Source organism: Aulostomus chinensis, chromosome 11 (genome assembly GCF_037954235.1).
Source record: "Aulostomus chinensis isolate RoL2024-O1b breed Wild chromosome 11, RoL_Achi_v1.0, whole genome shotgun sequence".
NCBI lineage: Eukaryota > Metazoa > Chordata > Actinopteri > Syngnathiformes > Aulostomidae > Aulostomus > Aulostomus chinensis.
In genome coordinates this window covers 20293923-20320000 of record NC_141330.1, presented here as the reverse complement: position 1 = coordinate 20320000, position 26078 = coordinate 20293923, and the positions used below count along the sequence as shown (strand labels likewise).

Here is a 26078-nt window from a genome sequence, read left to right as displayed (position 1 = left end):
CAAGTTGGTGCATTCACAATACCGTACCGTACGTACCAATAGCTGCGTGACTGATAGCCTTGAGTTTGAACTCTGCGTCGTAAGCGTGTCTCTTGAAAAGTGCCATTTTGGGGTCGTTCTACACACACAAGTGGTGTGGGACTGGAATTCCCCTTTACCGTTTTTACCGCTGTTACTTCGGCGATGCCCCCTGCCTACGGTAGCCATAATTAACCAATATTGATCCATATATACGGCGCATCGGATTATAAGGCGCACTGTCGGTTTTTGAGAAAATTACAGGCTTTTAGGTGCGCCTTACAGTGCGGAAAATACGGTAACTCCAAGAATGAATTCTTTGGGTGAACAAACTGAACTGAATCACTTACTGCAAAGATCCATTCATTTAAGAGTTCAGCTGAGCTCTCTCAGTTGAGTGAGGCAACAGACAAGCAGAGACTGCTGCAATCTAACATGATTTATTGCATGATTGCACTTACAAAGCCACACGAAGACAAATGCGCACCTTTAACCCTCCTGTACTTTACCAATTAAAAACAAACTGGGTTCAGGCTCAGCCAACAGAAATGCTAAACTGTAGATTAGTTAAAAATACTTTAAAAAAAACACACTCAAAAACAGCATTTATATCCAACATTCAGCTGGGAAACTTTTAAAAACGTCAAGATTTGTAACCTGAGTCTGACGTGTTTGTACAGCACTTCTGGAAGCTGAGATCATGAACCGTATTTCAGTTCAGTGAGTAGGACTACAGAGTTGGAGCTCTACTCAAGCACTAAAGTGTACAAATCTTAGACAAAGCGATTCTAGTGATACAGGAAGCTAATACCCCTGTCACACTGAAACATGCGGGTCAAAGAGGGTTTTTGTACCCACGTTTGCTCAGCTTTAGGACGCATTCAAGCTTCCAGTAGACGCGGGTCCGAGCTCCCGCTGTGAGGGCTGCGGGCCTGTCTCGGGGACATCAACAGGAAGACTGATCTTACGGCAGAGGCCCAAACTTTACTGAGAGATAAGTGAGCTGCTCTCGCAGCGCTTTTTTAAAAATTAATTTATTTTTTTTCCAGAGCTTCCACAACGACAGCCTGACAGACGGCACAGTGATGAAATCAGAATGCGACGGGAAGGTTGCGTAAAACCTGAGACAACGCGGGTTGCCTTTTTCACACTGCAGGCGAACCGAGCAGAGTCGAGGCGAGCCGCTGAACACTCGGGTCGCTTGGAGGGTCGGTGGACGCAGGTCGACATGCCGAGCAGACCCTTTCAGAGTGCCCAAACGCCCGTGTTCACCCGCGGTTTTGGTGCAGTGTGAAAGGGGCTTAAGAAGAACTGCTCTATCACTACTGGCAGGACATTAGATGCAGCCTATTCTTGACATCCGTTTCTGTTCACCTCTAAATGTATTAAGCAGTTTCATTTTGTCATCGTCCATTTTTTGGATGCGTTTGTCACATTTGCAGTTTTAGTAGGATTATTGAATCTATTCTTCAGAGGCCCAAACATATCAGAAACCAACGACCGGTGCAGGACTTTTGTGCTGCGCAAATTATAGCATCACAGGTAAAAGTTGAGCTAAAAAGGTACAAAGGAAGGAATCGAGATGTTGGTTGAAGAGAAATGTCATTTTTGCAAAATGGTGATGCAGGAGGGCACCTACACGGAGAATATGGTGTCAACAGTGAAAGGTTTTGTAGCTGCGGGCCACTGAGCCATGGTTAATGCCTAATACTGTACATGAAAACCTGACACATAAAACACATAAAACCTGACTGCTGATCAGTCTTAAAGAGAGACTCAGTCTGCTGAACATTACACACTGATATGACAGCTTTGACGGTGATGAACTGACATATTATTTGCTTCAACCTGGTGAACAGGAGTGTGTGTGTGTGTGTGTGTGTGTGTGTGTGTGTGTTTCCAAAACCACCCCACATCCCCGCCCCCAGCTGTGTGTCACTCTGCCTGTCTGCCATCTGTCTGGGTCCAGCTCCTGGTTAAGTCAACTTTCTCAGCAGCAGAGTGTGTGCAGTGTTTGTGTGTGCGTGTGCAAGCAGTAGGACCTCACGGATTCCCAGATCATGTGCTGTTGGCAAAACCAGCTGAAACCTTATTTAGCCTCTCAGAAAGAGGAGCTGAGGTCTTTTAAGAGGCTAGTACTATGAAACTGTCTGAACACACACACTGCCTGAATAATTTTGTTTTGCTTCTTCAATGAAAATCCACATCTCAATCGAGCATCACAAATACTCAAGACTAAAGATTGTCCCAACATTCTGCTGTATTTTACTGCAGTGTCTTGTTACAACTGACTGAGGAGTGAGGTCAAGGCTCGTGGTCAGAGGACATTTTGATTTAGTCTGTAAAATTTTATTTAGCAAATGTATTTTATTTAGCAAATGTATTTTTTTTCATTCATCGACATTTTACTAGGAATTCAAGATACCTTAATGTTCATCCCAAAAATATCAAATTCCAAGTTGTTTTATCCAAATATTTGTTTTTTACTTTTTGGCATGTTCAAAATTGACAGTTCATGCACTTTTTTTAATCCCCCGTTCATATAGAAACTTTCCATTAAACACACACACACACACACAGCCTCGGGTTTTGTTTTGCTTAGTATTTTGAAAAATCTTAACATTTACTGTAACTGAATATCTGCAACAAGTATCAGTTATCAGCCTCCTGGACCAACTAATAATCGGTATCAGCCGATCCTAATGAATACGACAAAAAAATTATTGTGTAGGCTAAAACAGCAATGAATGCCACTTGACAAACTGCATAATATGACAGTGCTTGGTGGATCGATCCCATTCGCAGCCCTGACACCAAGGAGGTTGTGTCTGCAATTGCCTGTTTGTCTTTTCGCAGGGAAAGTAACCAATAATCAGCTGTTCAAGGAGGAGACAGAGTCGAGATAGAATCAACAGAACAAGAACAAAAACTTATCAGAAAAAACACTGTTCCCTTCAACTGAACAGTGGAGTGATAACAACTTCCTGTCACTTGACATTAATGGCAAAGGTTTGTCCATGTGATGATGGGGGGGGGGGTTCACCATATGTCAGCACAAGAGGTCAGATTTAATTGCACTAAGACACAAATGTCGTTTAAGTTGTGCTAACAAACCAATGAAACAGACTCTGAAGTAGCAGTTTTACACAGTGGGAACGCGAACTGATGGTGATGCTTGCAATGCAGACCAGGACCCCGCATGCTATCAGTTTCCAGGCGAACCACACGTGAGGTGCTTTGGAAGCCTGCACCTGCTCCACTGTCTGCAGGACAACTATCAAACTTTTTCTAACAGACTGTGGAGCACTGCTGTCTTTTACAAACTTCTAAAACGTCCTCTTACCACTCAGCGGAGCCTCGGGCGATAACTGGTCCTCCCTGGGCGATTAGCGAAGACCCGATGCGACAGTCGTAGCGTTGAATTAAAACCTGTATGTGTCCAATTATCACCCCCGATAACAGACGGAAAACATAACAGTTGGAACGGACGAATGTGGACAATACAAATGTCAAAGATAATCCGCCCTACGATAGCACACAGAAACTTTTGGGAGCTTTTTGGAGTTCCTCTGGAGTCGCTCCCCCACCGCTTAATGGTAACAAAGCTACTGGGCTGAGTCAACAAAATAAAGATTTTTAGATACTTCCTGTCGGGATTTTTTCAAAATAAACTGCTCTAATTTCCTCTTTTCTCTTTCGTCTGCAGAGTTAAGGTTTATGTTACTCAAAAAGGCAAAAATCCAGTTATTATCGAGGCCCCCATGCCAATGGAAAGTTTAGGGTAAAAACAAGGCTTTTCTGACATTTTCAGAATAATTTGCTGTGTTGAGGCTTCAGTACACTTGGATGAGTGTATGGTGTATGTATTTATTTTACATTTGAAAAAAACGCTTCCTTTATTTGTTGTCTTTTCCTGTGAAACTCCAGCAGTTATTTGTGGACGAAAAAGTGTCCCCCAAACTTCCACAAAAAAATAAATAATAATCTTAAAAAACATAATCGGGTCTTGTGCCTCCCGGCTCAGGCCTTGAAAAATGATTGAATGAATTTATGCCAGTTTGTCTCCATTCGTGCACTGACAAAAATAGCTACTAGAATGAACCAACCTTGTCGATTGGGAACTTCCACTGAATGACAGGGTAGTGTGTCCAACGTTCAGATATTTATATGCTTTTTTTTTTAAATAAAAAAAAATTATCGCTAACATCAATCAAGGTCTGTAACTGTTCTTTTTAAATCCAAATGTGTGTCAATCATGTGCTTTGTGTCCTCCACCCATAAGAAATAAATAAATTAATTAAGAATAACTAAATAAAACAAAAATAAACAAACAAACCAACAACAACAAAATTATTTAAAAAAAGACCTAAAATTACATTTGTCCCATTAGCTTTGGTTTACGAGACAAATCTCTTGATAACTCAATAAATGATGCACACTCATGATCTGACGCAGCTGTTGTCTGTATTTCCCCCAAAAAGAATTACAGTAGGCGCGGTGTAAAACACACCAATGAAATCGATTTCTTGCTTTTATTTTGTAGAAAGAGAATGCGTTAACAGGAAATGGTGCTTTTGGCATCACTAATTAATATTACAGATCGTGTGTATCAGATTATTTTAAATCGCTGTTCGGGCTTCCACCATCGTCCCATTCAGTACAAGCAGCCTTTTATGGTGTCCTCAAATGTACTTTGCTGTCTTTGCTTCTCAAACTAGATTTTGATTTGTTGTTGTTGTTGTTGTTGTTGTCCGGATCACAATTCAGGGAGGAAAATAAATGATCTGGCCAAGGAAACGTTAAGATTATTTCATTATTTCAAATTTAAGTCATGTAAAATATCATGAAGTGCTTTGATTTAAAAAAAAAAAGATTATCATGCAGAAAGAGGGCTTTTTGTTGTTGTTCGGAAAACTTTATTGAAACAAGAAAGACATAGAAAAGATGGGTAAGAAACAGTGGCTACACAAAGACCAGGCCTTGAATTTTAAGTCCTTACTAACACTTAATAAAGCCATAAAAAGTACATTTTTAAATGACACTAAAATGAAGCAGACAGGATGGGGTACATTCAAACACAATCAAATAAAGGTTGCAGTAAAATAGGGATTGTCCAATAATCTTTCAATAGTTTATGGAAATTTGAATCAAGAATTGTATTCCTCGAGAGAAAGAGTTAATTTAGGCAAAGTTTTGGATCATTTCTGTCGATAAATAAAGAATTTGTTAAACAAGTGAGTAAAATTAATTAAGCGCTCAGTAACGCCATCTTCTGGATTAACATCGTAACAGCATACCGTTATAAAAAAGGCAGAGTTCATAACCTCTGAAAAATGACAACCTGGAAATAATGGAGTTAGCAGGGCTTTGTGTGTGTGTGTGTGTGTGTGTGTGTGTGTGTGTGTGTGTGTGTGTGTGTGTGTGTGTGTGTGTGTGTGTGTGTGTGTAAGATTTGGAACTGAATTTCCTTGACCTTATTAGAAATACAGTACTTATGCGGTAGAACCCAAACCCATCAACATTTGAATCCCTTGGGAGGAGCTCTGAGAGACAAATATGCTTATTGTTGCATTTTCTGTTTGTAAAGACAATTCTGTCCAAGAGCAGCGATATCATTATTTTGTAACAGCAAGCCAAGTGGCTTTCCAATATTTTAATTAGCCCCCAAAGAATGGCACAAGACACAGAATTAAATTCTTCAAAAGGGACAGCAAAGTTATATATGGACAAACAAAAAAAAACCTTTCACAAGGCAGCATATTACCAGGATATTATTAAAGCCTGGGACCATTTAGGGAAGAATAAGGATTTATTACTCATATGTTGCAGGGAGGGCAGCACGGTGGTGCAGTGGTCAGCACTGTTGCCTCACAGCAAGAAGGTTTGAATCCTGGCTCGGGCTCAGGATCTTTCTGTGTGGAGTTTGCATGTTCTCCCCGTGCCTGCGTGGGTTCTCTTCGGGGCAAATTAGGCTAATTGAATACTCTAAATTGACCGTAGGTATGAATGTGAGTGTGAATGGTTGTTCGTCTCTCTATGTTGGCCCTGCGATGGACTGGTGACCTGTCCAGGGTGAACAGCCCGTTGATGCTGGGATAGGCTCCAGCCCCCCCGCGACCCTTACAAGTTAGGAATAAGTGGAAGATGACGATGGATGGATGGAATACTCTAAATCACAGGTGTCAAACTGATCCAGTAAGGGCCGTGTGGCTGCAGGTTTTCATTCCAACCGGGCAAAAGCAACACCTGATTCTACTTAAATCAATCAAGCTGTGTCCACACAGCTCATTTGTTGGATCAGGTGTTGCTTTTGCTTGGTTGGAATGAAAACCTGCAACCATACGGCCCTTACTGGATCAGTTTGACACCCCTGAATTGACCGTAGGTGTGACTATGAGTGTGAATGGTTGTCTGTCTCTCTGTGCTGGCCCTGTGATGGACTGTTGACCTGTCCAGGGTGAACCCCGCCTCTCGTCCAAAAGCCGCTGGGATAGGCTCCACCCCCCCAACCCTTAACAGGATAAGTGAAAGAAAAAGGATGGATGGATGTTCCAGGGAAAGCGTGTGGTTGGAGAAAAATTGTGGATGTAGGAGAGTTTGAAGGATAAAATTGTTTGCTGATGAAATTTTGACAGTTTAACTGACAATTGGTTTGGTAGATGATTACAAGTCAAAAGTAAAGAAAGACATCCCATCTTGGAATGATGGTACCAAGTAGAATCAGGATTTTTTTTAATAGATTTTCTTAACTACTTAACCTTAAAGTTTTTTGTTGTTATCAATGAAATCAAAGACCTCTTGACCACCACTGGCCTTTTGAGAGTACAGCCTTTTCAACTTTATGAAATGTATTCCTCTAGATGAAATCAAGATGAGGCAGGATACATCGAACAAGACAGTCCCTCTGCTTTAGTGAGGAAAACTCTGCCTATAATCATGGAATCATCACAATTGCGTAAATTCAGGATTTCACATTAAGATTTATTGAGTCTCAGACCTGAGGCGTTCAGGAACTGACAAATCAAATCAATAGCATCAGACAAATGGTTTCCATTTTCTTTTTACAGAAAGCGTCATCTGCCAGTTGAGATCAGGCCCACAATATCCCTACCAAAAATTGAGTTTCCTTCAGAATTCCTATCATTACAATATTAATTAACTGTTTTCTCTGACCAAAATGAAAAAAAAGAGCAGCAGGGCAACCTTGACAAACTCCCCTGTTAATTTGAAATCTTTTCCATCTTCCGCTTATTCCTTACTAGTAAGGGTGGCGGGGGGGCTGGAGCCTATCCCAGCATCTACGGGCGAGAGGCAGGGTTCACCCTGGACAGGTCACCAGTCCATCACAGGGCCAACATACAGAGACGAACAACCATTCACACTCACAGTCACACCTACGGTCAATTTAGAGTATCAATCAGCCTCGTCCCCTCTTGATGTCTTTGGACTGTGGGAGGAAGCTGGAGTACCAGAGAGAACCCACACAGGAACAGGGAGAACATGCAAACTCCACACAAAAAGATCCCGTCCCCGAGCCGGGACTCGAACCCGGAACTGTCTTACTGTGAGGCCACAGTGCTGACCACTGTACCACCATGCAGCCTGAAATCTTTTCATCTGTTAAAATCATTGTGAAACATATTGACAGTGCTTACAAAGTCATTACCAAAAGCAAATGTTTCAAGGGTCTGTAAAAGAAATTTATGCTCGCTCATGATGAAGGCCTTGCAGAAGTCTAAAAACGAAGCAAGTGCAATCGACTTTACTGCATCTGCGTAATCTTACAGATCTAAAATAGGTCATATTACAGCTAATGTGTTGGTTTTTCATAAACCATATTTGAGTTATGACTATAACTGTATTCAACCCTTTCTTTAGTCTGTGTGCATACACCAATGCTTAGATTTTATTGTCAATTGTTTGTTCCCCATAGACAAAAGAGCTTTATATTAAAAAAGATGTAGGCAGAGCCATGAGAGGAAAAGATCGAGGCACTAGTGGGATCCACCCCTTAAAGGCTAAAATACTGGCTGCTCTTAAATAAATGTAAAACACAGCTTTCTGGTATTAGTTGACATTGTAAAACAATGTAATCCAGTATAATGCAGACATTGGATTGCAGTGAAAGCCTCCATTGGATTATTTTTGCTATCATGTTGAAAGTCAAAGACATGCTTGTGGGAAAAAAAAAGTTCTTAGATGAATAGAATCAAGTTCATTCATGTAGTTCTTGAGGTGGTTGGATGTAAATCCACTTTTTACCCAAGTGTTTATTGGCCATAAAGCATTTTCTTAGAAGGGCTTTTGAATTGTGCAGAAACAAGCTCCCTCTCGCGCTCTCTCTCTAGTCAGTGGCGTCATTCTATTCTATCATCCTGTGCGTGCGTGTGCGTGTGCGTGTGTAGTGTTGCCTTTTGGCCTTCCATACTTTGGCTAAGGCAAAAACAAGAGAAAACATAAATATCATGACAACATCCTAAACAAACAAATATTATTCTACTGATAAAAAGGACACGTGAAACTAACACTGTTTAATGCGTCTTCACACACTTGTGTAAAACTAATTTTTGGGATATTCTTTTTAAAATTACATTCAGCTCTTTACTACTGCTTTTGCTTTAATTGTGCGATCCGCCAGTCGGACCCGGGTGCTAGCGGTCTGTTGTGTTGGTTTTGTATCTTAGCAACGCAGGAATAAACCATTTAAAGCTGGTCGATTCAAACTGTTAAAACTTTATTATTTAGACAGTCTTGTTCTCTGACTGTGTTTTTTTTTAGAAATAATAAATGACTGTATCAATGTTTATGAACTGTATCACAAAATATGTTTTTATGATTTACTCTCGGCAAAAGTATATCTACACAAATTTGTGAGAACCCTCTCTTATTAGGAATGTTGTTGCCCACCTAGCTTCCGGTACCAAACAGCGGGTTGTTGAAGCAGTGTGAGGAATAAGTTTACGGGTCGGTTACATTTACCATTTATGTGACCAATTAATTAAAATGAAGATGTTACCTATATTCGTTTGTATAGTTTTATTCAGTATATTCATTATCATTAGGTCACGGAGGATGTTGCGAGAACGTAGTTTGAACGTTGTTCGTTTGCTATCGATAAGCCAAATATGTCAGATGAAGTCAGCTATGTCGTATTTACTCTGTAAAAGTTAACCATCCCCTTTAAAACTTGCATTCATTTTACATAATAATGAAATGATCTTAATGTGCTTTTGTCTTGTTTGCTAGAAGTTCGTCCCTTTTATTTCTTCGGTCTGTATTATCGTTCAAGTCAGGAGCGAACCTGCAGATAATTAATGTTAATCATTATCAGCTTGATAGTGTTACAAGAAATGACTTAGCACCTTAGTTGAATAAAATGTCCGTGGCAATTTCTCAAACGGAAAACAACGATTCAAATTTATAGAAAAATGCTGCATAGTAATTTGCATTTGGACCACATGGATAATGAACTTGTTTCAGTTCTGAGTTCTTCCAGCAAGGGCGGGGTTCAAATATCAAACATTATTAACAACATATTAGGTTTCAGTTGATGCTGATTTAAATTCGACGAGAACTATGTGTTTCAAAACCACAATGGGATATCATTACATAATTACATTAAGATGTTAAAGTGCCTGAAAATAAAATGTGTGTGATGTATTTTGGAGATTCTCCTGTCTTTTTCCTCACAAATTGATATAACAGACCTTTTAATCAATTTTCTTACAATGCCTCTTCTTTCTTTTTCACATCAGATGGAGAATTTCATCCTGTATGAGGAGTTGGGAGCTGGCAGTAGTTCTGTTGTCTTTAAAGGAAGACGGAAGGGATATCTCAACTATCTAGCCATCATCCGCACTGACAAAGCCAAGAGACCAGAGATAACTAACCATGTAGAGAAGTGCTTAAAAATGAATAAGCATGATTAGAAAGTCAGTTAAATTGTGTTTTCATACAGAGGTCTAAAATTGTTTACTTTTGAAAAGTGTAATTTATACATCTCTCTTCATAATCAAAATTATATCTTTTTTTTCAACTCTTCTGATAAATGTAATGATTTTCCCAGTGCATATTATAGTCTAATGATACAGCATGTCGATATCAGTGTTTGGGTGGATTTAGCTCTTAAACGTTGCAGTAAAGATTATCCTCATATGCACATATATAATTATGTCTTGTTTCCCTTCTAGGTACGTCTCAGCAGTGACTTAGATCATCCAAATATTGTATCTTTTTATGAGTGGTATGAGACTTGTCACCACCTCTGGTTGGTGGTGGAGCTGTGCACAGGTCAGTGCTTCTGGAAGGCACTCCTGAAAAGCAGTGCTAAACCATAAGACATTATTCATAATTTATTTTTTTTTAATTTATCAGTTGATAGAAAATGACATTGGGATTTTCACACTCATGAGTATGATCACTCGTCTCTGTACTTTTTCTCCTTTCCGTTAGGTGGTTCCCTGCAGCATGTGATTAGTCAGGATGGGGGTCTTCCAGAGAGAGAGGTGAAGAGGCTTGGATGGGGCTTGGTCAAAGGACTGAAACACATCCATGAATTTGGAATCGTTTTCTCTGACTTGACCCCTGCTAAGGTTTGCATCTGTGTGAATTTATATGTAGAATCAACATTTAACTTTTTTTTTGTCATTGAGTGATCGAAGTATCTCTCCTTTTGTCTCCCATAGATCCTGCTGGACGTTAGCGGTGTTTTAAAGTTTGGTAACTTCCGTTTCTCCAAGGCAGAGGGAGAGACTCTGGAGGATGTTTGCTCCTTGCTCTCTACATGTGAAAAGGCAGGAGAAGAAGACTTCAAGGAGAATCTGGACAACATGATGAAAAGATTACAAGGTCAGATGCTAACTGGCCTTTCTGCTCTACTTAACAAACACCGCTGGGTGAGGAAGGATCTATCAGGTCTCCAAAAAATGTCCAAAGATGTGATGAGAATCAAGTTGATATATTTGCTGGATGAAGCTAAGATTAAAGTGGTGTAAAACTAGGTGTAGCAACAGCAGATTGAAGTCACAGCTTGAAGAACTCTATGGGTGGGTTAAAAATATCAATGAGTCAGTGGATGGACCTGCTGTTGTCATGGTGATTATGTCACGACACACTCATTAAATTTCCTTTGAAAATAGTTTTGTTCGTGATACTATCCATGTCTTTCCTGTTAACTATGTATCCTGTATGGATGTTTTCAGGCTCACCAATTTACAGGGCTCCAGAGGTTTTTCGGGGATCTGAGACCACAATGAGCTCTGATCTCTGGGCCCTCGGTTCTGTACTCTACTACATGTACACTGGTACTGTAGCCTCATGCACACACTGGATAAAAATTCATGAGAGTGAATAATTCATTACCTACCTGTTGAAAATGTCAGTTATTTGTAGTCGTAAAGAAAAATTATGTTTTTGTTTTTTTTTAAGGTAAACCTCCATTTTATTCTGATAGCGACACTGAACTCATTGACATGATTTTACATCAGGAACCATCACCTCCCAGACAAACAGGTACACACACACACACAATGTATGAAGTAAACATTTTTTTCTGCTGCTTGTTTGGTTTGGTTTGGATCTGCATTGTAGAAGTATAATGTAGCTGTAGTAGTTTTTTTTATGTATTATTTTGAAATCTGGGTTTTTTCAGTGTTTCCAGGCAATCTGCCCAGTGAGGATTTCCAAACTCTTCTGAAAGGCTTACTCAACAAAGATCCTGATAAGAGGTGAGGCCTCATAGCGACACAGACTAAGTCCAACACCTACTTTAATTGGGGCCACTGTTAATGCTGTTTATATATTTATTTTAGGTGGACATAATCTGCCATGACTTAATCTGTCATGCATTTAATACTATATTTCCACAAATTTGCTTTAAGCAAGAATTTTAGCTCAAACTCCCAGTTTTGACATCAGTTTGGTGGCACACTGATAAGGAGAACGGTACCTTTAAAATGCTTCCTCTAAACAGTTTCTCCACTGTGATTTTAGCTGACCAGTCACGAAACTCGGCTAGCTTGTAGTGCTTCATTCAGTTCCTAGAAGCTTGCTCACAATTTGTAATTCTAAAGAAATCAGAAATCATCTCAGGGATGAAAAGATGAGGAAGAGGACATTAATCAAAGAAGAAATTCAGACCCTTATCTACTGCTTCTCGTTCAGTTAGTGCAAAAGTTATTTCTCACAGTACACAACTGCTTCTCACCTCATGCTTTAAACATATTTGTGCTCCTCAGTGAACCAGTCTCATTCCAGTAGCACCTAACAGTTCTCAAATGATCAAATAATACACCAGTGTCTAGTATTTTACCATTTGTATCCATGGGGTGGAGTGAAAAGACACGTTATTATTCAACTACTAATTTTATATGATTTGCCATTTAATTGGACTTGACCAGATAACTGAAAGATTCATAAGGCAGTGAATTTTACTTTAATTAATTTGATTTATATATTTTATGGCATGTTTAATGGTGTGGCATTATTCGTACTAGCTCTCTTAAATTTTTGATATTTAATTTTGTTATTAAGGATGAACTGGGAACAGTTACTAAGACACCGTTTCTGGACACAAGGGCTAAATGAAGAAGACTTGGACAAGGAACGAGATGTGGGTGATGAAGAAGTGGAGGAAGAAAATGACATAGAGCAAATTATTTCTGCTAGCCACAGGTATATTGAGCTCACAGAACCTCCATCATATTTTCATATTTTGAAGACACTTTATTTAAGTGGTGAAAATAATGAAAAATGCCCATTACAGTTTCTCTAAAGACAAATTGTCTTTAAATTGCATTTCTGTAAAAGAAAAGACAAGCTATGAAAGAGTGAAGAGAAACAAACTATAATCTCTGCAGTAAATGACAGCAAATAAAGGGGTGGGCGCGGTGGTGCAGTGGTCAGCACTGTCTCCTCACAGCAAGAAGGTTCTGGGTTTGAGCCCCAGCTCGGGCACAGGATCTTTCTGTGTGAGTCCCCATGTTCTCCCTGTTCCTGTGTGGGTTCTCTCTGGTACTCCAGCTTCTTCCCACGGTCCAAAGACATCAAGAGAGGACGAGGCTGATTGATACTCTAAATTGACCGTAGGTGTGACTGTGAGTGTGAATGGTTGTCTGTCCATGTGTTGGCCCTGCGGTGGACTGGCGACCCTTCCAGGGTAAACCCCCTCACCCAAAGGCTGCTGGGATAGGCTACACCCCCCCCCCCCCCCGCAACCCTTAACAGGATAAATGGTTGAAAATGGATGAATGGATGGATGTAAATGTAGATAGCAAAGTGATGTCAAGCCAGTCAAACTTCTTTGTTCTTTTGTTAGGACATAAAAATGTGATGATTTGTAACATTTTGCAAGTCCTTTTATTTATCTTGTTTTTATCTTTTAAATGTGTCAACTCCTTGCTTATGGAATCATCTTATTTACTGTTTTGAAATTTATTGCACTATCATAAGTCTTCTGTTGTACATGTGCAGTTATACATATAACAAATAACTCTATTTAATCTACCGTAACTTGAATTTCAATTTAAATAGATCCTATGCTGCATTTCCTCCATGTTGAATCGTTTATGTCTTTCCTTACAGCAATTTGGCCAACAATCTGCCTGCCAACAAGCTTTTGCAAAAAAGTATCTCATCACAAAGAACAACTACAGTAACTAGCAGACCCTACAGCAGGACTAACAGCCAAAAAACTGTCAGCCACTCAGCCCATGGAGTCTCAAGAAGCGGCCAGTGCTCAGATGGGGACATGTGGAAGCTGAGAAGGGGAGAGAGGGAGGCTTCAACTGAAGTAAACTCCCCAAAAAATGTGGCTCAGCATATGTCCCACACACTACAACCCAATAAGACATTGACACTGGGTAACGCGTAACTCACTGTCTGTGCTTGATTCTCGTTTTTGAGTGTTTTTAAGGTAGACATGAGAGGTTAACAGAAGGCATGTAGAAATGTGTTTCCAGGGAACATGAAGATTGTTGCTCGGAAAATAATCCAGTACTTTGAGTACACTTGATATAAACTTCCATTTCCGAAATCTTTGAAACTTTAAACTCAGCATGTAAAATATCAGACTTTTCTTTTTAAACTGGGAATTGTATTTGAATATGAAATATGTGTTTGTACATTTACATATGAAAATATTTATGACAGCAATTGTAGACCAGATTTCATTAGCATTCACATATTGAATGTGTATGTATGGGATTGGTCATTCAGTGGTGTAGTTTTCAGCACTAGAAAAGAGTTTGCATAATTTGGTGTTATTGGAGGCTTGCACAGCAGGCGCTTCCAGCAAACCTGTTTTAAATAAAGGCAAGATATTTAGTAACTGTCATTCTCTTGCAACCTTTTATTTGTTACTGGTTCCAGATCCTACAGGTTATATAACCTTTTGTTTTCTAGATAAGCTCCGATGTGTCCTATGTGAGCGTTTGCCTTGTTCCTGCTTGCAGACCTAATCCTTGAATAAAACTTGTGCACCATCTTTTACCTGAGGGGCTTTAAAGTATTTGGTGCAAACATACAGCACCTGCCTCAGTGAACAACATATAACAATATTTGATTTACTGTATTATCGTGTTTTTATCTTCCTCCAGATAATGTATCAGGACTCAGACCAAAGAGTGGTGTGGATAAGGACAACGCAGAGGAGATTTTTCTGCTCAGGTATTTGGGATATCTGTGATGATCCCTTGTGCGTATAATCTTGTATCAATACTGTGAAGCGTCAAATTTGTTGAATGAACACAGAAGTTGCTGCAAGCAGTTTGCAGTTCGTTTGAATTTATCTTGCTTTTGGTTTTCTAGCTCCTGTGCGACTTCAAGAAGGAGCCACTGGATGTCTGACTCTTTGAACGACACCCCTGCACCTCATAGAGGGGATCTTCCTGCTATTGAGGTATGATAACTGACAAAACTATGGCATATATCTAATCCTATAATTCTGGGCAGGACCGTTCTCTCAGTGTAGAGCTATGTCCTTCCTTAATTTGTATTGATGGAATTAATTTTGGGAGCCTGTGTCAATATGCTTGTTATAGTTCAACAGCAACAGAAATTACAGCCTCCATAATTGTTTTTAAAGTAAATTAACACCTCTTAAACAGACCCAGTAAAAACTAAATGTGGCAGTTCTCATGAATGGAGGAGTTATTGAAGGCCTGATGGAATATACTGCTTTAGTTTCCCCAAGTTAAACCGTCAGCTATTTTGTTATCCTCTGCCTCCACCTGCTGGCATGCCTTGGAAATACTTTTTCATTCTTTTGTGCGATGACCTGCTGCGTGTTGTTGGGTTGTCTTAATTATTATCTCTCCTGTCCTTCTAGACCATCGCTGGCACTGATTTTACATCCAGTGTCAAAGTACTTCTACACACTGACTCTGACCAGACCGTCTCCCCTGTCATGGACAACCCAAAGGTATGCACATGCAGTGTTTTCAGTCAAGTTGATGTCAGATTTCAAAGTCTTCTTCTGATCCATGAACTACTGTTTTTAATTGTGTACATGTCCTTACAAAGCTGAGACAGGTAAAGGTTTGCATTCGGAATTTCTTTGTATCTGCTAGATTTTTAAGAATCCACCTCTGCGGTTTGATCCAAAAATTCTTTGCATGCCAGCGTATTCAGGTACTGTGTTTCATTTTCTTAACAAGTTTTTATCAAGTGAAGTTAATTTCAGTGATTTGCAAAAGAAACAGAGGATCTCAGTGTGTTGTTGCCGACTTCAATCTCTCCTCTGTTACAGTGGGGAAGCTGCAGTCACTGAGTGATGAAGAGTGGAGTGTCTTCATCCAACAGCTTTGTTCATCCCTTGAAGAACAGAACACTTCTACTCCTCCTCGGGCCTCTACAGCCACTCGCTCCAGACTCAGCCTGCTGGGCTACCTCTGCTCTGTAGTTACACATGAAGCTGTTGCTAACAGGCTGATGAACTCAACCCTGGTAGGAAAGCTTGGCATTACTTTACGTGATGAAATAGTGGTGAGTCACTATTGGCTGGTGTTAGGGACACTGCTGCAGTTGGAGCAAATAACTATGTCAAGGTAGGAATGGAACTGAGGTTTTAAAATGTGCTTGTTTTTCCTTTTTGTGTGTTGTTTGAACACAGTAAGTTTATTTGTGAACGCTAACTCTTCAGTTATGAGGATTTGAATTGCCATGCGCTCCTTTGGATTTACCTGTAACCAGTAAACAAACAAGGACTAGTGGGAAAGTGCAAGTTGCAATCCTTGGGAGGTTCTTTCTTTTGCTCTGGGAAAGTCATTAGTCAAATAAGAGTCATTAGTGCAGTGACAAGGATGTAGTACCAAGAAATTATTCAGGGTGAATAAAATACCTGTCTTTTTTACTTTAGTAATGAATTACCTGGCAACAGGCATATTTTGAAAATGAAGAAATGGTTTTGTGTTGGGACCTCCAAAAGTCAACAAAATTAAAAATGTGCAGAACATTTCTGTGATACATGCTGTAGCGCACCTGTATTAAAACATGTCCATGTCAGTGTCTAGGTATGGTGTGGTAATGACAGTTTTGTTGTTCTTTTTTTTTTGTTCTTTCAAAAAACCATAAATGTAAACAAGCTATTTGGAAAAATGTACCCATGCTCAATATGGAACCCTTTGGTTTACTTTTCTCCAAATTTCTTACAGATTAGGTAAGCTTTTCTAATCTAATTTGTCCGTTTCTCACCTTCTGTCACAGTAATCTTCTCTCTTCTTCATTCAGCTTCCAGTACTGAACCAGCAGTTACGGCAAACTCTTAACTGGGATGTGTAAGTAACTAATGATTTTGCCTCTCACACTATTCATCAGGGAACATGGCTGTAGGACCTCAAAGTGCCTAAAATTCTGGTGTAGTAAAAGGTAACAAGTAAATAAGTATTTGGTAGAGGAAACTGCAGGATAATGGGACTTGAATACCAGTCATGCGAGGAATGTTGCAAAACTTAAGTATGATGGAAAGGCCGGTGGTTGGCAAAGGTCTTTCTTGTCTCAAGCTTGGTGAAACTAAAGTAGCAAACATCAGGGGACACATGATGTCACACTCCTCAGGATGTGCCATCTCTCATAGTCCTCTTCTCTTACTACTTCTTTCCTCTCCTGCTCTTTTACTGAAGCTGACACATAACACAGCAGGCTGTGAAAGCTTTAAGGTGGATACTCATAAAAATTAAATGTTATTTGTTCAGTGTGGAAGTTATGACCTTTTGACAAATACTTGAACTTAATTTTCTCCTTTTCTTAACCATGTTTTCAACACACGTGCAGGTACACGCATTAATGGAGCATAACGACTGAATACTTGACTATTTAGTAGTAGTCCCGTTTTGGTATTTAAACAGAAAAAAGTTTTTTTTTTCCTTGTCACTAAATGATTACTAAAATGTATGTTTTTCAGGCGGAGCAGGGTTCTCAGACTTCTGGGTATTCTGGCTATGCAATGTACAGAACTTAAAGAGGACAGTCCGGTGTCTGAGGTCTGGGACACACACACACACACGCGCGCGCGCGCACACGTGCGTGCTTGTGCGCCACTCACACACACATTCAATTACCTAACACTTCTTCTATCGCCTGGTCTCTGACAAAACGAAGTGTTGTTGTGAAATGGTGATTTAATTTGACATTGTCTCCTTAACATTAACAGTACTGTCAATTTTACATTTTATCTAGAGAGGAATTGTGAATTATCAGTGTTACTTATTCGTGAAGAAGCAATGTTTTTGTAAACAAAGCATGTAAAATAAATTAATACTTTTCAATACCAAAACAAGCTAAATGATGTGTGATTCAACAACAACAACAACAACAAAAACTGTTTATGTGTTTATGTTTGGTGACACATCACTTACAGTGACATAGAAGATATTCCCCAGACAAAAACATAGGTAAAAATAGAAGAACTTTTTAGCACTGGTTGGTACCAGCAGATGGCATTAAAAACCAACAATGCAGCAGCTATTTCACTAGTGTCAAAGATGCCAGTCAACTCTCTCTCTCTCTCTCTCTCTCTCTCTCTCTCTCTCTCTCTCTCTCTCTCTCTCTCTCTCTCTCTCACACACATATTTTCATTGGATATGCTGCCTCCTAAATCTCTATTTTTATGTTGTTTTTCTCATTGCAAACAAACAAACAATTGTACAGTAATTTAATTTATGCCATTATAATTACCATCATGATCTTGCTATGCTATGAATGCAGGTTCCACGGTACCTGGACAAAAACCACCTGGAAGAGATTGTGATGCTACTGTAATTCACTGTCACACATCTTGAGTGCTTTTACTGTTGTGCTTTTTGTTTCTGATGCCTTCCATTGCTGACTGTTCAACAGAAACGACATGATTTAATTATTGTATTAATATGATAATCATGCAAGTGAGACGTCTCTGCAATATACAAGAGAGTACATCACTATAATTCTTACATTCACACATGAAATCAGAGGAATGCTGAGCTAATTCAGTGTAAAAGCACTTTTGTGTGGGTTTTAAATCTGGGCTTTCACTCCCTTGTTTGATCCTGTCATCCTGAACTTAACTAAACCTTCTTTTCCTATCACTGATGTTTTTGACCTTTTCTTTTGTTGCTTTTTCCTATTCTAAGTGTTTCTTCTTCTTCTCGATTACTTCCAGCTTTTTTCTTTTTCGGCTCACAGTAGTTCTGATCCCGTATTTGCTCCCGATCTGTCTACTCTTCTCTATTTTGCCACTTACTTTGACACTTTACCACTGCTAAGTCGTCACAGCGAATTACAAAATGGCCGACTGTGGCACGGCAGGGTTATTTTTCTGTGTGCCGTTGTTAAAGAGAAATGGCGGAACACTTTTTCCGCTTCCCTTTTTACCTCCCTGCAGCTACTATAGGATGACAAATTGTTAAGAAAAGGACACAGCTACACAGTAGCGCCTGTGTTTTTCTCTGTGTCCATGTGTGTGTCTCCATCCATAGAGTCAGCAGGAGTTTGTGTGTGTGAGTGTGTGTGTGTGTGTGTGTATTCTTGTGTTATAGTGATGCTAACAGATGACCAACAAAACACCACATACTTGCATCAACTCTGAGTATGCGTGTGTGTGTGTGTGAGTCTGTGTGTCTGTGTTTTCTCAGTAGGGGTTCTCCTGCTGCAGTGCTGATGATTGGAGTGTCAGGGCTGGGTTTAGTTACTATGGTAACTGTTATATGCTTTGATCGTGCCCCCCCCCCAAACACACATGTGCACATACACGCCAGTTTTGTCTCACTCTCCTCTCTATTCGTTCTGCTGCTCTCCTGTTCCTCTCCCTTCAGTCTGTCTGTTTCTGTGTTTCTCTTCAAATAGAATTAAATGAGAATCACATTTTCTGGGTTAATGTTACTAATGCAAGCTTGCTGCTTTCCTTATGCGACTTAGGGAAGCTGCGCTTTTATACCCAACAAGATATCTTTTTCCCCTTCACTTATCATCACTTCTAAAGTTTTTTGTGGCTTTTACAGCGGTTTAGAAGGTGAGGCTTGCACTGAGCTGGGTGTTTCATGGGGATATAGAGTCTTAAAGCAGTCTGAAAGAGCACAACAATCTTTAGGAGCACAAATAACACACATTGCTGGAGCCCATTCGGAGGGCAACAGCTCCAAGAGGTCTCTGTATTTGTGAAATCTTTGGTTGACAATTGATTAATTCTATTTTGATTTTTTTAAAAACCTACTTTATTCAACATTGTGTTTGTGGCCAAGTACAAAATACAGCACTACTGTTTCCTTGAAATTTCATGTCCTCTCATTTTATTGTTGATTACTTTACAGTAGTTTAATTCAGACCTCTTGCTGTGTTCAGTTTAGATTTCATTCATACCTGGAAAATTATGATAATATTTGTCTATCTATAAAATTGTGTCTGTTGTATTATTTTGAGGTGGGACACTTGAAAGTTTTTTTTCAAAGTAACAAGGCCAGTGTTGGGTCATCAATAAAAAACTACCATGCAAATTTTGGTGGATATCTGGGCTTTTGGAGATAAGGTTACCAAATGCAGTGCTGCTAAACTGGTTAGTCTCCTCTCTTCAAACTTTACAGGACTGATAATCCTCAAGCCACTTCTCTGTATACACACCTTGCTGTCCAAAGTCTGGATATACTATTTTTATGTGCCATGTCCTCTGCCTTTTTGTGCCTCCACTGAATGAGTGTTGCCTATGTAAGACCCAAGTAAGAGCATATGTTTATGTTTTCTGTGTGTGCATTCATGTGGGTCACTTCCTCAGAGGGAATGTTGATGCTGAGCTAATGATGGTGTATTCTGGGGTAATGTGTGTGGTTGTTACTCTGGCCTGTTGCACAGCAATGCCTTTTAGCATCTTCCGCTTGAGAGCAGCTGTGTTACCAGTTTAAAACACACCTACCCACTTGGCCATCTGTTATTAGTGGGTTCAGCTCAAGAAGGGAAAGAAAATTGAAATGTCTTTTTCATTGCCCTGATCAGTAAAATACTTACAGAACGTAGATGCTCATACCACACTTAAGTCACACGACATCTAATATTGGAGCAATCAGCAAATATATTGGCTTCTGCCCTCATCTCAAATTCTGCTAGCAATGATGTTGAGAAGCACTATGTATTCCAGTGGCACCATGCCCACAGAAGGCCCACTATGAGTATACACTATGGCACTTGGATAAGAATAAAAGAGAATAGTATCTCTCTGGGGAAATGATAAGATATGGTGTGAGAGAACTTGACACACAGACTTAACGCCTCTCACCCTACAACGAGAAAGAGAGACAAGGTGAGAGACAGTGAGTGTGAGAAAAGATGAGACGGGGATAGAAAGAGAAATAAATCATGTATGTAGACAGCAACACAAAGTAGAAACCAAGTTTATAGAATATGACAGGACAGATAGAACAGAGAAAGAAGGAAAATGAAAAAGGCGAGAAGGAGATGATAGAAAGTTGAAGCTGGTAGTAATGCTAATGCCAGGAAGCAGTCTCTTTCTCCGTCTGCTTAACTCTGTGTGTGTGTGTGTCTGTGTGTGTCTCTGTGTGTCTCTGTGCGTGCATACATTACTGAGTGTGGTTGTTGTCTAAGTGCAATAATGTTCTTATAATATATGTTTTATTTAACCCTGTCATTGCTCTTTCCAATACATCAACATCCCTCTTTCCTGCTCTCTTCTTGTCTGTTTTCCTTTTCTCTCCCCTCTGTCTTTCCTCCTCTTTCTTAACCATTACCTCTATTTAGATTTGTTTTTGTTGTATGCAAAAATCATTCCTCTGCCTTTTAATAATGATCAGCAGTAACCAAACCCAGCCTTGATCTGTTATTTGTATTATTATATTAGTTGTAATAACTTTTATAAGGCTTTGATGCTGACAATGATTGCCAGTATGCAGGAAAGCCATCCATTGTTCTGTTGAGGTTCTCATCCAACTTAGTAAGCACTGCATTTGCTGAAGAATGCTAGAAGGCCCTCACAAGATGTGAAGATGACTGCAGAAAAAGGCTTGGCAGTGCATGTGCAAGATTCTGCTTATGTCTGTGTGGGTCATGGCAGTCATTTATTACTGCAACTACAGTCAAGTGGCGAAAATTGACTCAAACACTCAAATCTGTTAGTTCTGAGCTCTGGATGGAATAAAGAAATGGGCTTGAAGTGTGATGTGGAGAAGCACATCAGGGCACATAATTCAAGTGGGTGAGTCAGGCATGGGAGAAAAAAATATGTCCAAAATAAATGAACACATAGCTTCATTCTTGTGCTGTCAAGGCCTTCTGATGCCACTAAACACACCATTGCCGTCATAGCACACAGCCAGCATGCCAGTATCTGAGTATTTATTGCCAACAATGACCATTAATTTGACACACAATGCAATCCACAATGCCATTGGCATATGTATGACATAATGCTACAGTAAGATAATGCATAAATGGACCTTTTCAAAATTATACACTCAGAATAATGTTGGAAAATAAGGACTCTTAGTGTGGCATATGTAATAATTCTATTTTTGTGCATCCACAGTGTTTATACAGGGTACATCTGGCCCTCGGTCACTGGCATTTAAATGCAGTTGATCAGTAATTTCTTCTAGCTGTTACTTTGTTTGTAATAATGAAATAGAGATGCTAATAAACCCTTTGTGAATTCTTCTTTCTTTTTCCAGGTAGTGTCCACCCTAACAGACCTGTTGCGGGAGAACCTGAGGAATAGTAAAGTAAAGCAGTTCCTGCTGCCACCACTTGGGGAGTTCCTCTACCTCATCGCTTCTCAGGTAGAGTCTGAATTGCAGAGGCCACATTCATGAGAGGGGCCGCATGGCTCAGAGGTAGAGTGGCTGTCTAGCAGCTGAAGGGTCGCTGGTTTGATCCTCACTTCCCCCAGTGACATGTTAAACTATCCTTGATCAAGATACTGAACCCCTAATTGATTCTGATGGCCCTGCTACGGACCGGTGACCCTTCAGGGTGTACCCTGCCTCTCACCCAGTGTCAGCTGGGAGCTGGGATAGGCTCCAGCCCCCCCCCCCCCCCCCATCCTTAACAGTGAAGTGGTATAGAAAATGGATGGATGGACATTCAGACTGCAGATGACTGATTATTAGATTGAAACACACTTAAAGTTTGCAGCACACAAATGCCATTGATTGCAGGGGTTACATAACTGACAGCTGCATATATTCTTCTCTTACAGCAATTTCCATTATATTAGAGTAGAGGAGACATTATTTTAAGATGCTGATGGAATTCACCTGGGATTTCAGTTATTTAACTTTGGCTAGTGAGCATCTACCTGACCGGCACCTTTCAAAATTAATAGAAATTTCTGGTGGATTTCTGTTATCGATGATCCTGGCTGTAGCCAGGCAGATGTTCATTTGGTTTTCCTGGACTATGTTTTGAAAAATTTCATCGCAACAAATTCAGAATAAACTTTTATTTGAAATGTCATTTTAAAACAATCCATAAAAGCTGGCATGAAATTTTTAAATTGATGCCTGTTCAGGATTATCCTGACTATTTGCACCTAAAATTTCGTGTGATTTTACTCAAAGGAAAATCCCCGCAATTCACAATTAGTTTACTGTACATCAAAAGGGCCCTGATAGATCTGTTAAATATGATATGTCAGGTTTAAGTGCCATTCGGTAATTTGATTTGAAATAAACCCGTATTACTATTTGCAGAAGTAAAGATGTGTTAAGAAATGACATCATTAGTGAGTGAATCTAAGGATGAGTGAGATTCGTCGAAGAAAGCAAACGTCAGCGTCAACTTAAATTCTGGAGATGTGGAGCAGAGAGAGAGCAAGACAGTGAGACCAGGCTGATGCTGTATTCATAGCCACCACCACATACCTCAGCAACTCCCTCTGTCTATAAGCTCCAGCAGGAAGATCCTACTCTCATTTCCCACCCCATTTGTATGATTTAACACTGACAAATTTTGGAACACACTGAGGTTTATAACCCAGTACAGTTCAACAGCACCACAAATTACAGCTGCTGTAATGACAAATGCAGATAAATCAACTCTTCTCTCAGACAGATTCAGTAAAACCAGGACATTATAATCCTCATGAAGGGAGAATTATTGCGGGGCTCTTGTATTTGTAGGTGTTGAAAGATCAGAAGAGATATTTTTGCTTAGTTTGATAGACCAATTTAGAGTCAAAGGAAGGGAACTGAGTGCCCTGTGATTAAGTAAAGAGTGGGAGTTTAAATTTATGTGCTTACTAGATTGAATTAATGGTGGACCCCAACCAGCGGCATGGCTTAGAGATAGAGTTACTGTTTAGAAACGTAGGGTCGCTGGTTCAATCCTTACTTCCTTGGGTGACCATGTCCAAGTGTCCTTGAGCAACATACTGAGCCTCTAATTGCTCGTGATGGCCCTGCCATGTACCCCCACTCTCGCCCAGTGTCAGCTGGAATAGGCTCCAGCCCCCCCCCCCCCCCTTAATGGATAAGTGGTATAGAAAATGGATGGATGGATGGATGGATCGAACCCAACCCTGAAAATTGCTAGAGAAAGAGTGGAGGACTTGTTTGACTTCATAATAAAAGGTGATTGTAATTCACTTCTAGTTAACTATCTATCTAGAAAAGACAATTTAGAAGTAAGGTTTTATTTTTACGCAGCTGATGGATAACCTTCAAAATTCTATCAGCCTGCCTGATTACATGTATCACTATCCTGAAGCAATGAGGAATCTCTTATCCAGTTTTAGAAATGGACTTTTCAGCTCCTCTATGAACTTGTGGTTTCTGTTGATGCCACTGTATTCTTAACAAATTCGAATGTAATGGTTTAAGAGCACATCCAAAGCTGCTGAGTCATGGATATATTTTCATGTAAATGGATGTCAGTTTGTAAGTAAAGAAAACGCAGTGGCTACATTGAAGATTTTTATTTATGTTTTCAGAACCGTTTTTTAAATTATTGGCTGTTATATATTTTTGAATCCTAATCAAAAAATTTTCACAAATAAAAGAATCCCTAGTTGCTTAGACTGCACTGCCATCATAAATTAGACTGCTGACAAGAAATTTGAGTGGCATTGACGACCCCCATACCCCTCATAAAGAATCCAAAAAGAGCTTTTCATTAAAAGAGCCCACAAATCCTCTTGTTTTTTTCTCGCTACCTCATACATGCTTTAGTCAAAAGCAGTCTCGATGACAGTAATGTTTTGCCCTTAGGTCTTTTGAGGTCTTTGACTGTAGTACAATTATAACTGTGTGGATCTGTGTTGTACAGTCCCTGTGCCAGCTTTTTCAGTTGAAGCTCCTTCCCCAATTGTAATGGACTTCCCCTGACTGCTGAGATCCTGTTCTATAAATATAGCAGGACCCCCTCAGATCCACAGACCTTTTCTTCTTACTCTAGAAAAAAAAGTCTACTTTAAAATGCATTGAAGCTGTCATGAACTTATGATCTGAAACTCCAGCATGGTCTCCCAGTCATGGCTGATGCAAGAAGGGAAACTGATCTCTAAAGACTGGGACTGCTGCAACTATGCTTTGATGACTGGAAAGCATCATGCTGTGCCTCTAGTTCACAGACGGCTGGAGACCCAAATGCTTGTGTTGACCGATGTCAGAGTTTGACAGGACTGGCATTGGTAGGAGACAAACAACCAGGACACCACATCCCTGTCTGTCCATCTTTCTGAGTCTGTCTGTCTCTGTCTCTGTCTCTGTCCCTGTCTGTCTCCGTCTCTCTCTCTCTTTATCTCTGTCCCTCTTTCCTTCTGTATATCTGTTTTCCTCCATTATCTGTTATTGTCTCTCCCCTGCTCTCCTGCTCACTTTCCCCCAACCGCTCAAGGCAGAAGGCTGTCCCCACTGAGCCTGGGTCTGCTCGACGTTACTGCCTGTTCAAAGGAAGGTTTTCTTTGCTGCTGTTGCAGGATGTATTTGCTCATGGAGAATTGTTGGGTGTAAATTCATTGAAGGAGTGTGGTACTCTACTTGTAAAGTGTCATGAGATAACTTTTGTTATAATTTGGCCAATACATAAAAAATTTATGTGACTTGACAGCAACAGGTTCAGGGTCTGCTGCCTACTCAAGATTCCACTGGATCTTCATGATGACAGGCAGCCGAGAGGGCCAGTGAAATCACAATCTTAAGGTCTAGCAAGAGGTGGACCACAGTAGCTGGGCAGTAAAACTGGACCATTGGGCCTTGTTGACTGGAAGTGGGGTCAGGACAGGCAGTAAGCAGGTTCATAAGCTGGAGCCTGAATGACTGAAAAGCTGAGAGGTTGTGAGCAGTCTGGGATGTAGGGTGGGTTCAATTGTTCCTGCCAGGGGTTGAGGCTAGTGGCTTAGTGGATGGAGGCCAGCTTGCTCTGAATGCATAGGTGGACTGGCATTGACTAGAAATAAGGCAGTCTGTTGCCAACTAGTCTTGGGTGACTCAACTGGAGCCTGTAGTCTTGAGAGACACCAGTTTGATGTAGACTGAAGACAGACTGGGCTGCGTGGGATAGGTTGGGGAGAAGAAGCCTTGCAAGTTACAGACAAGGATGCCTCTTGGCTCCAGATGTTCTGATTATGATGCTGGCTTTCCTGTGAACAA

At 40.2% G+C, this 26078-nt stretch overlaps 2 protein-coding genes across 6 annotated transcripts in view; one reads left to right on the top strand and one right to left on the bottom strand.

Moving 5' to 3' along the window:
• The window catches only part of trak1a (trafficking protein, kinesin binding 1a), a 46086-nt gene extending 42478 nt beyond the window's left edge, over nucleotides 1-3608 (bottom strand). For all 3 annotated transcript variants that reach the window (XM_086219010.1, XM_086219015.1, XM_086219016.1), the window contains exon 1: nucleotides 3362-3608. The gene's annotated coding sequence lies outside the window, so the exon portion shown is untranslated. The remainder of the gene's footprint in view (nucleotides 1-3361) is intronic.
• Nucleotides 3609-8910: 5302 nt separating this feature from the next.
• The window catches only part of ulk4 (unc-51 like kinase 4), an 84188-nt gene continuing 67020 nt past the window's right edge, over nucleotides 8911-26078 (top strand). For all 3 annotated transcript variants that reach the window (XM_086219008.1, XM_086219009.1, XM_086219007.1), the window contains exons 1-18: nucleotides 8911-8982; nucleotides 9774-9911; nucleotides 10209-10308; nucleotides 10471-10610; nucleotides 10704-10866; nucleotides 11220-11321; nucleotides 11446-11529; nucleotides 11669-11744; nucleotides 12550-12690; nucleotides 13600-13877; nucleotides 14613-14682; nucleotides 14824-14914; nucleotides 15344-15436; nucleotides 15585-15645; nucleotides 15764-15960; nucleotides 16744-16790; nucleotides 17417-17495; nucleotides 22161-22268. In XM_086219008.1, coding sequence (XP_086075134.1) covers nucleotides 9774-9911; nucleotides 10209-10308; nucleotides 10471-10610; nucleotides 10704-10866; nucleotides 11220-11321; nucleotides 11446-11529; nucleotides 11669-11744; nucleotides 12550-12690; nucleotides 13600-13877; nucleotides 14613-14682; nucleotides 14824-14914; nucleotides 15344-15436; nucleotides 15585-15645; nucleotides 15764-15960; nucleotides 16744-16790; nucleotides 17417-17495; nucleotides 22161-22268 — 1968 coding nt within the window. In that variant the 5' untranslated portion in view covers nucleotides 8911-8982. The remainder of the gene's footprint in view (nucleotides 8983-9773; nucleotides 9912-10208; nucleotides 10309-10470; nucleotides 10611-10703; nucleotides 10867-11219; nucleotides 11322-11445; nucleotides 11530-11668; nucleotides 11745-12549; nucleotides 12691-13599; nucleotides 13878-14612; nucleotides 14683-14823; nucleotides 14915-15343; nucleotides 15437-15584; nucleotides 15646-15763; nucleotides 15961-16743; nucleotides 16791-17416; nucleotides 17496-22160; nucleotides 22269-26078) is intronic.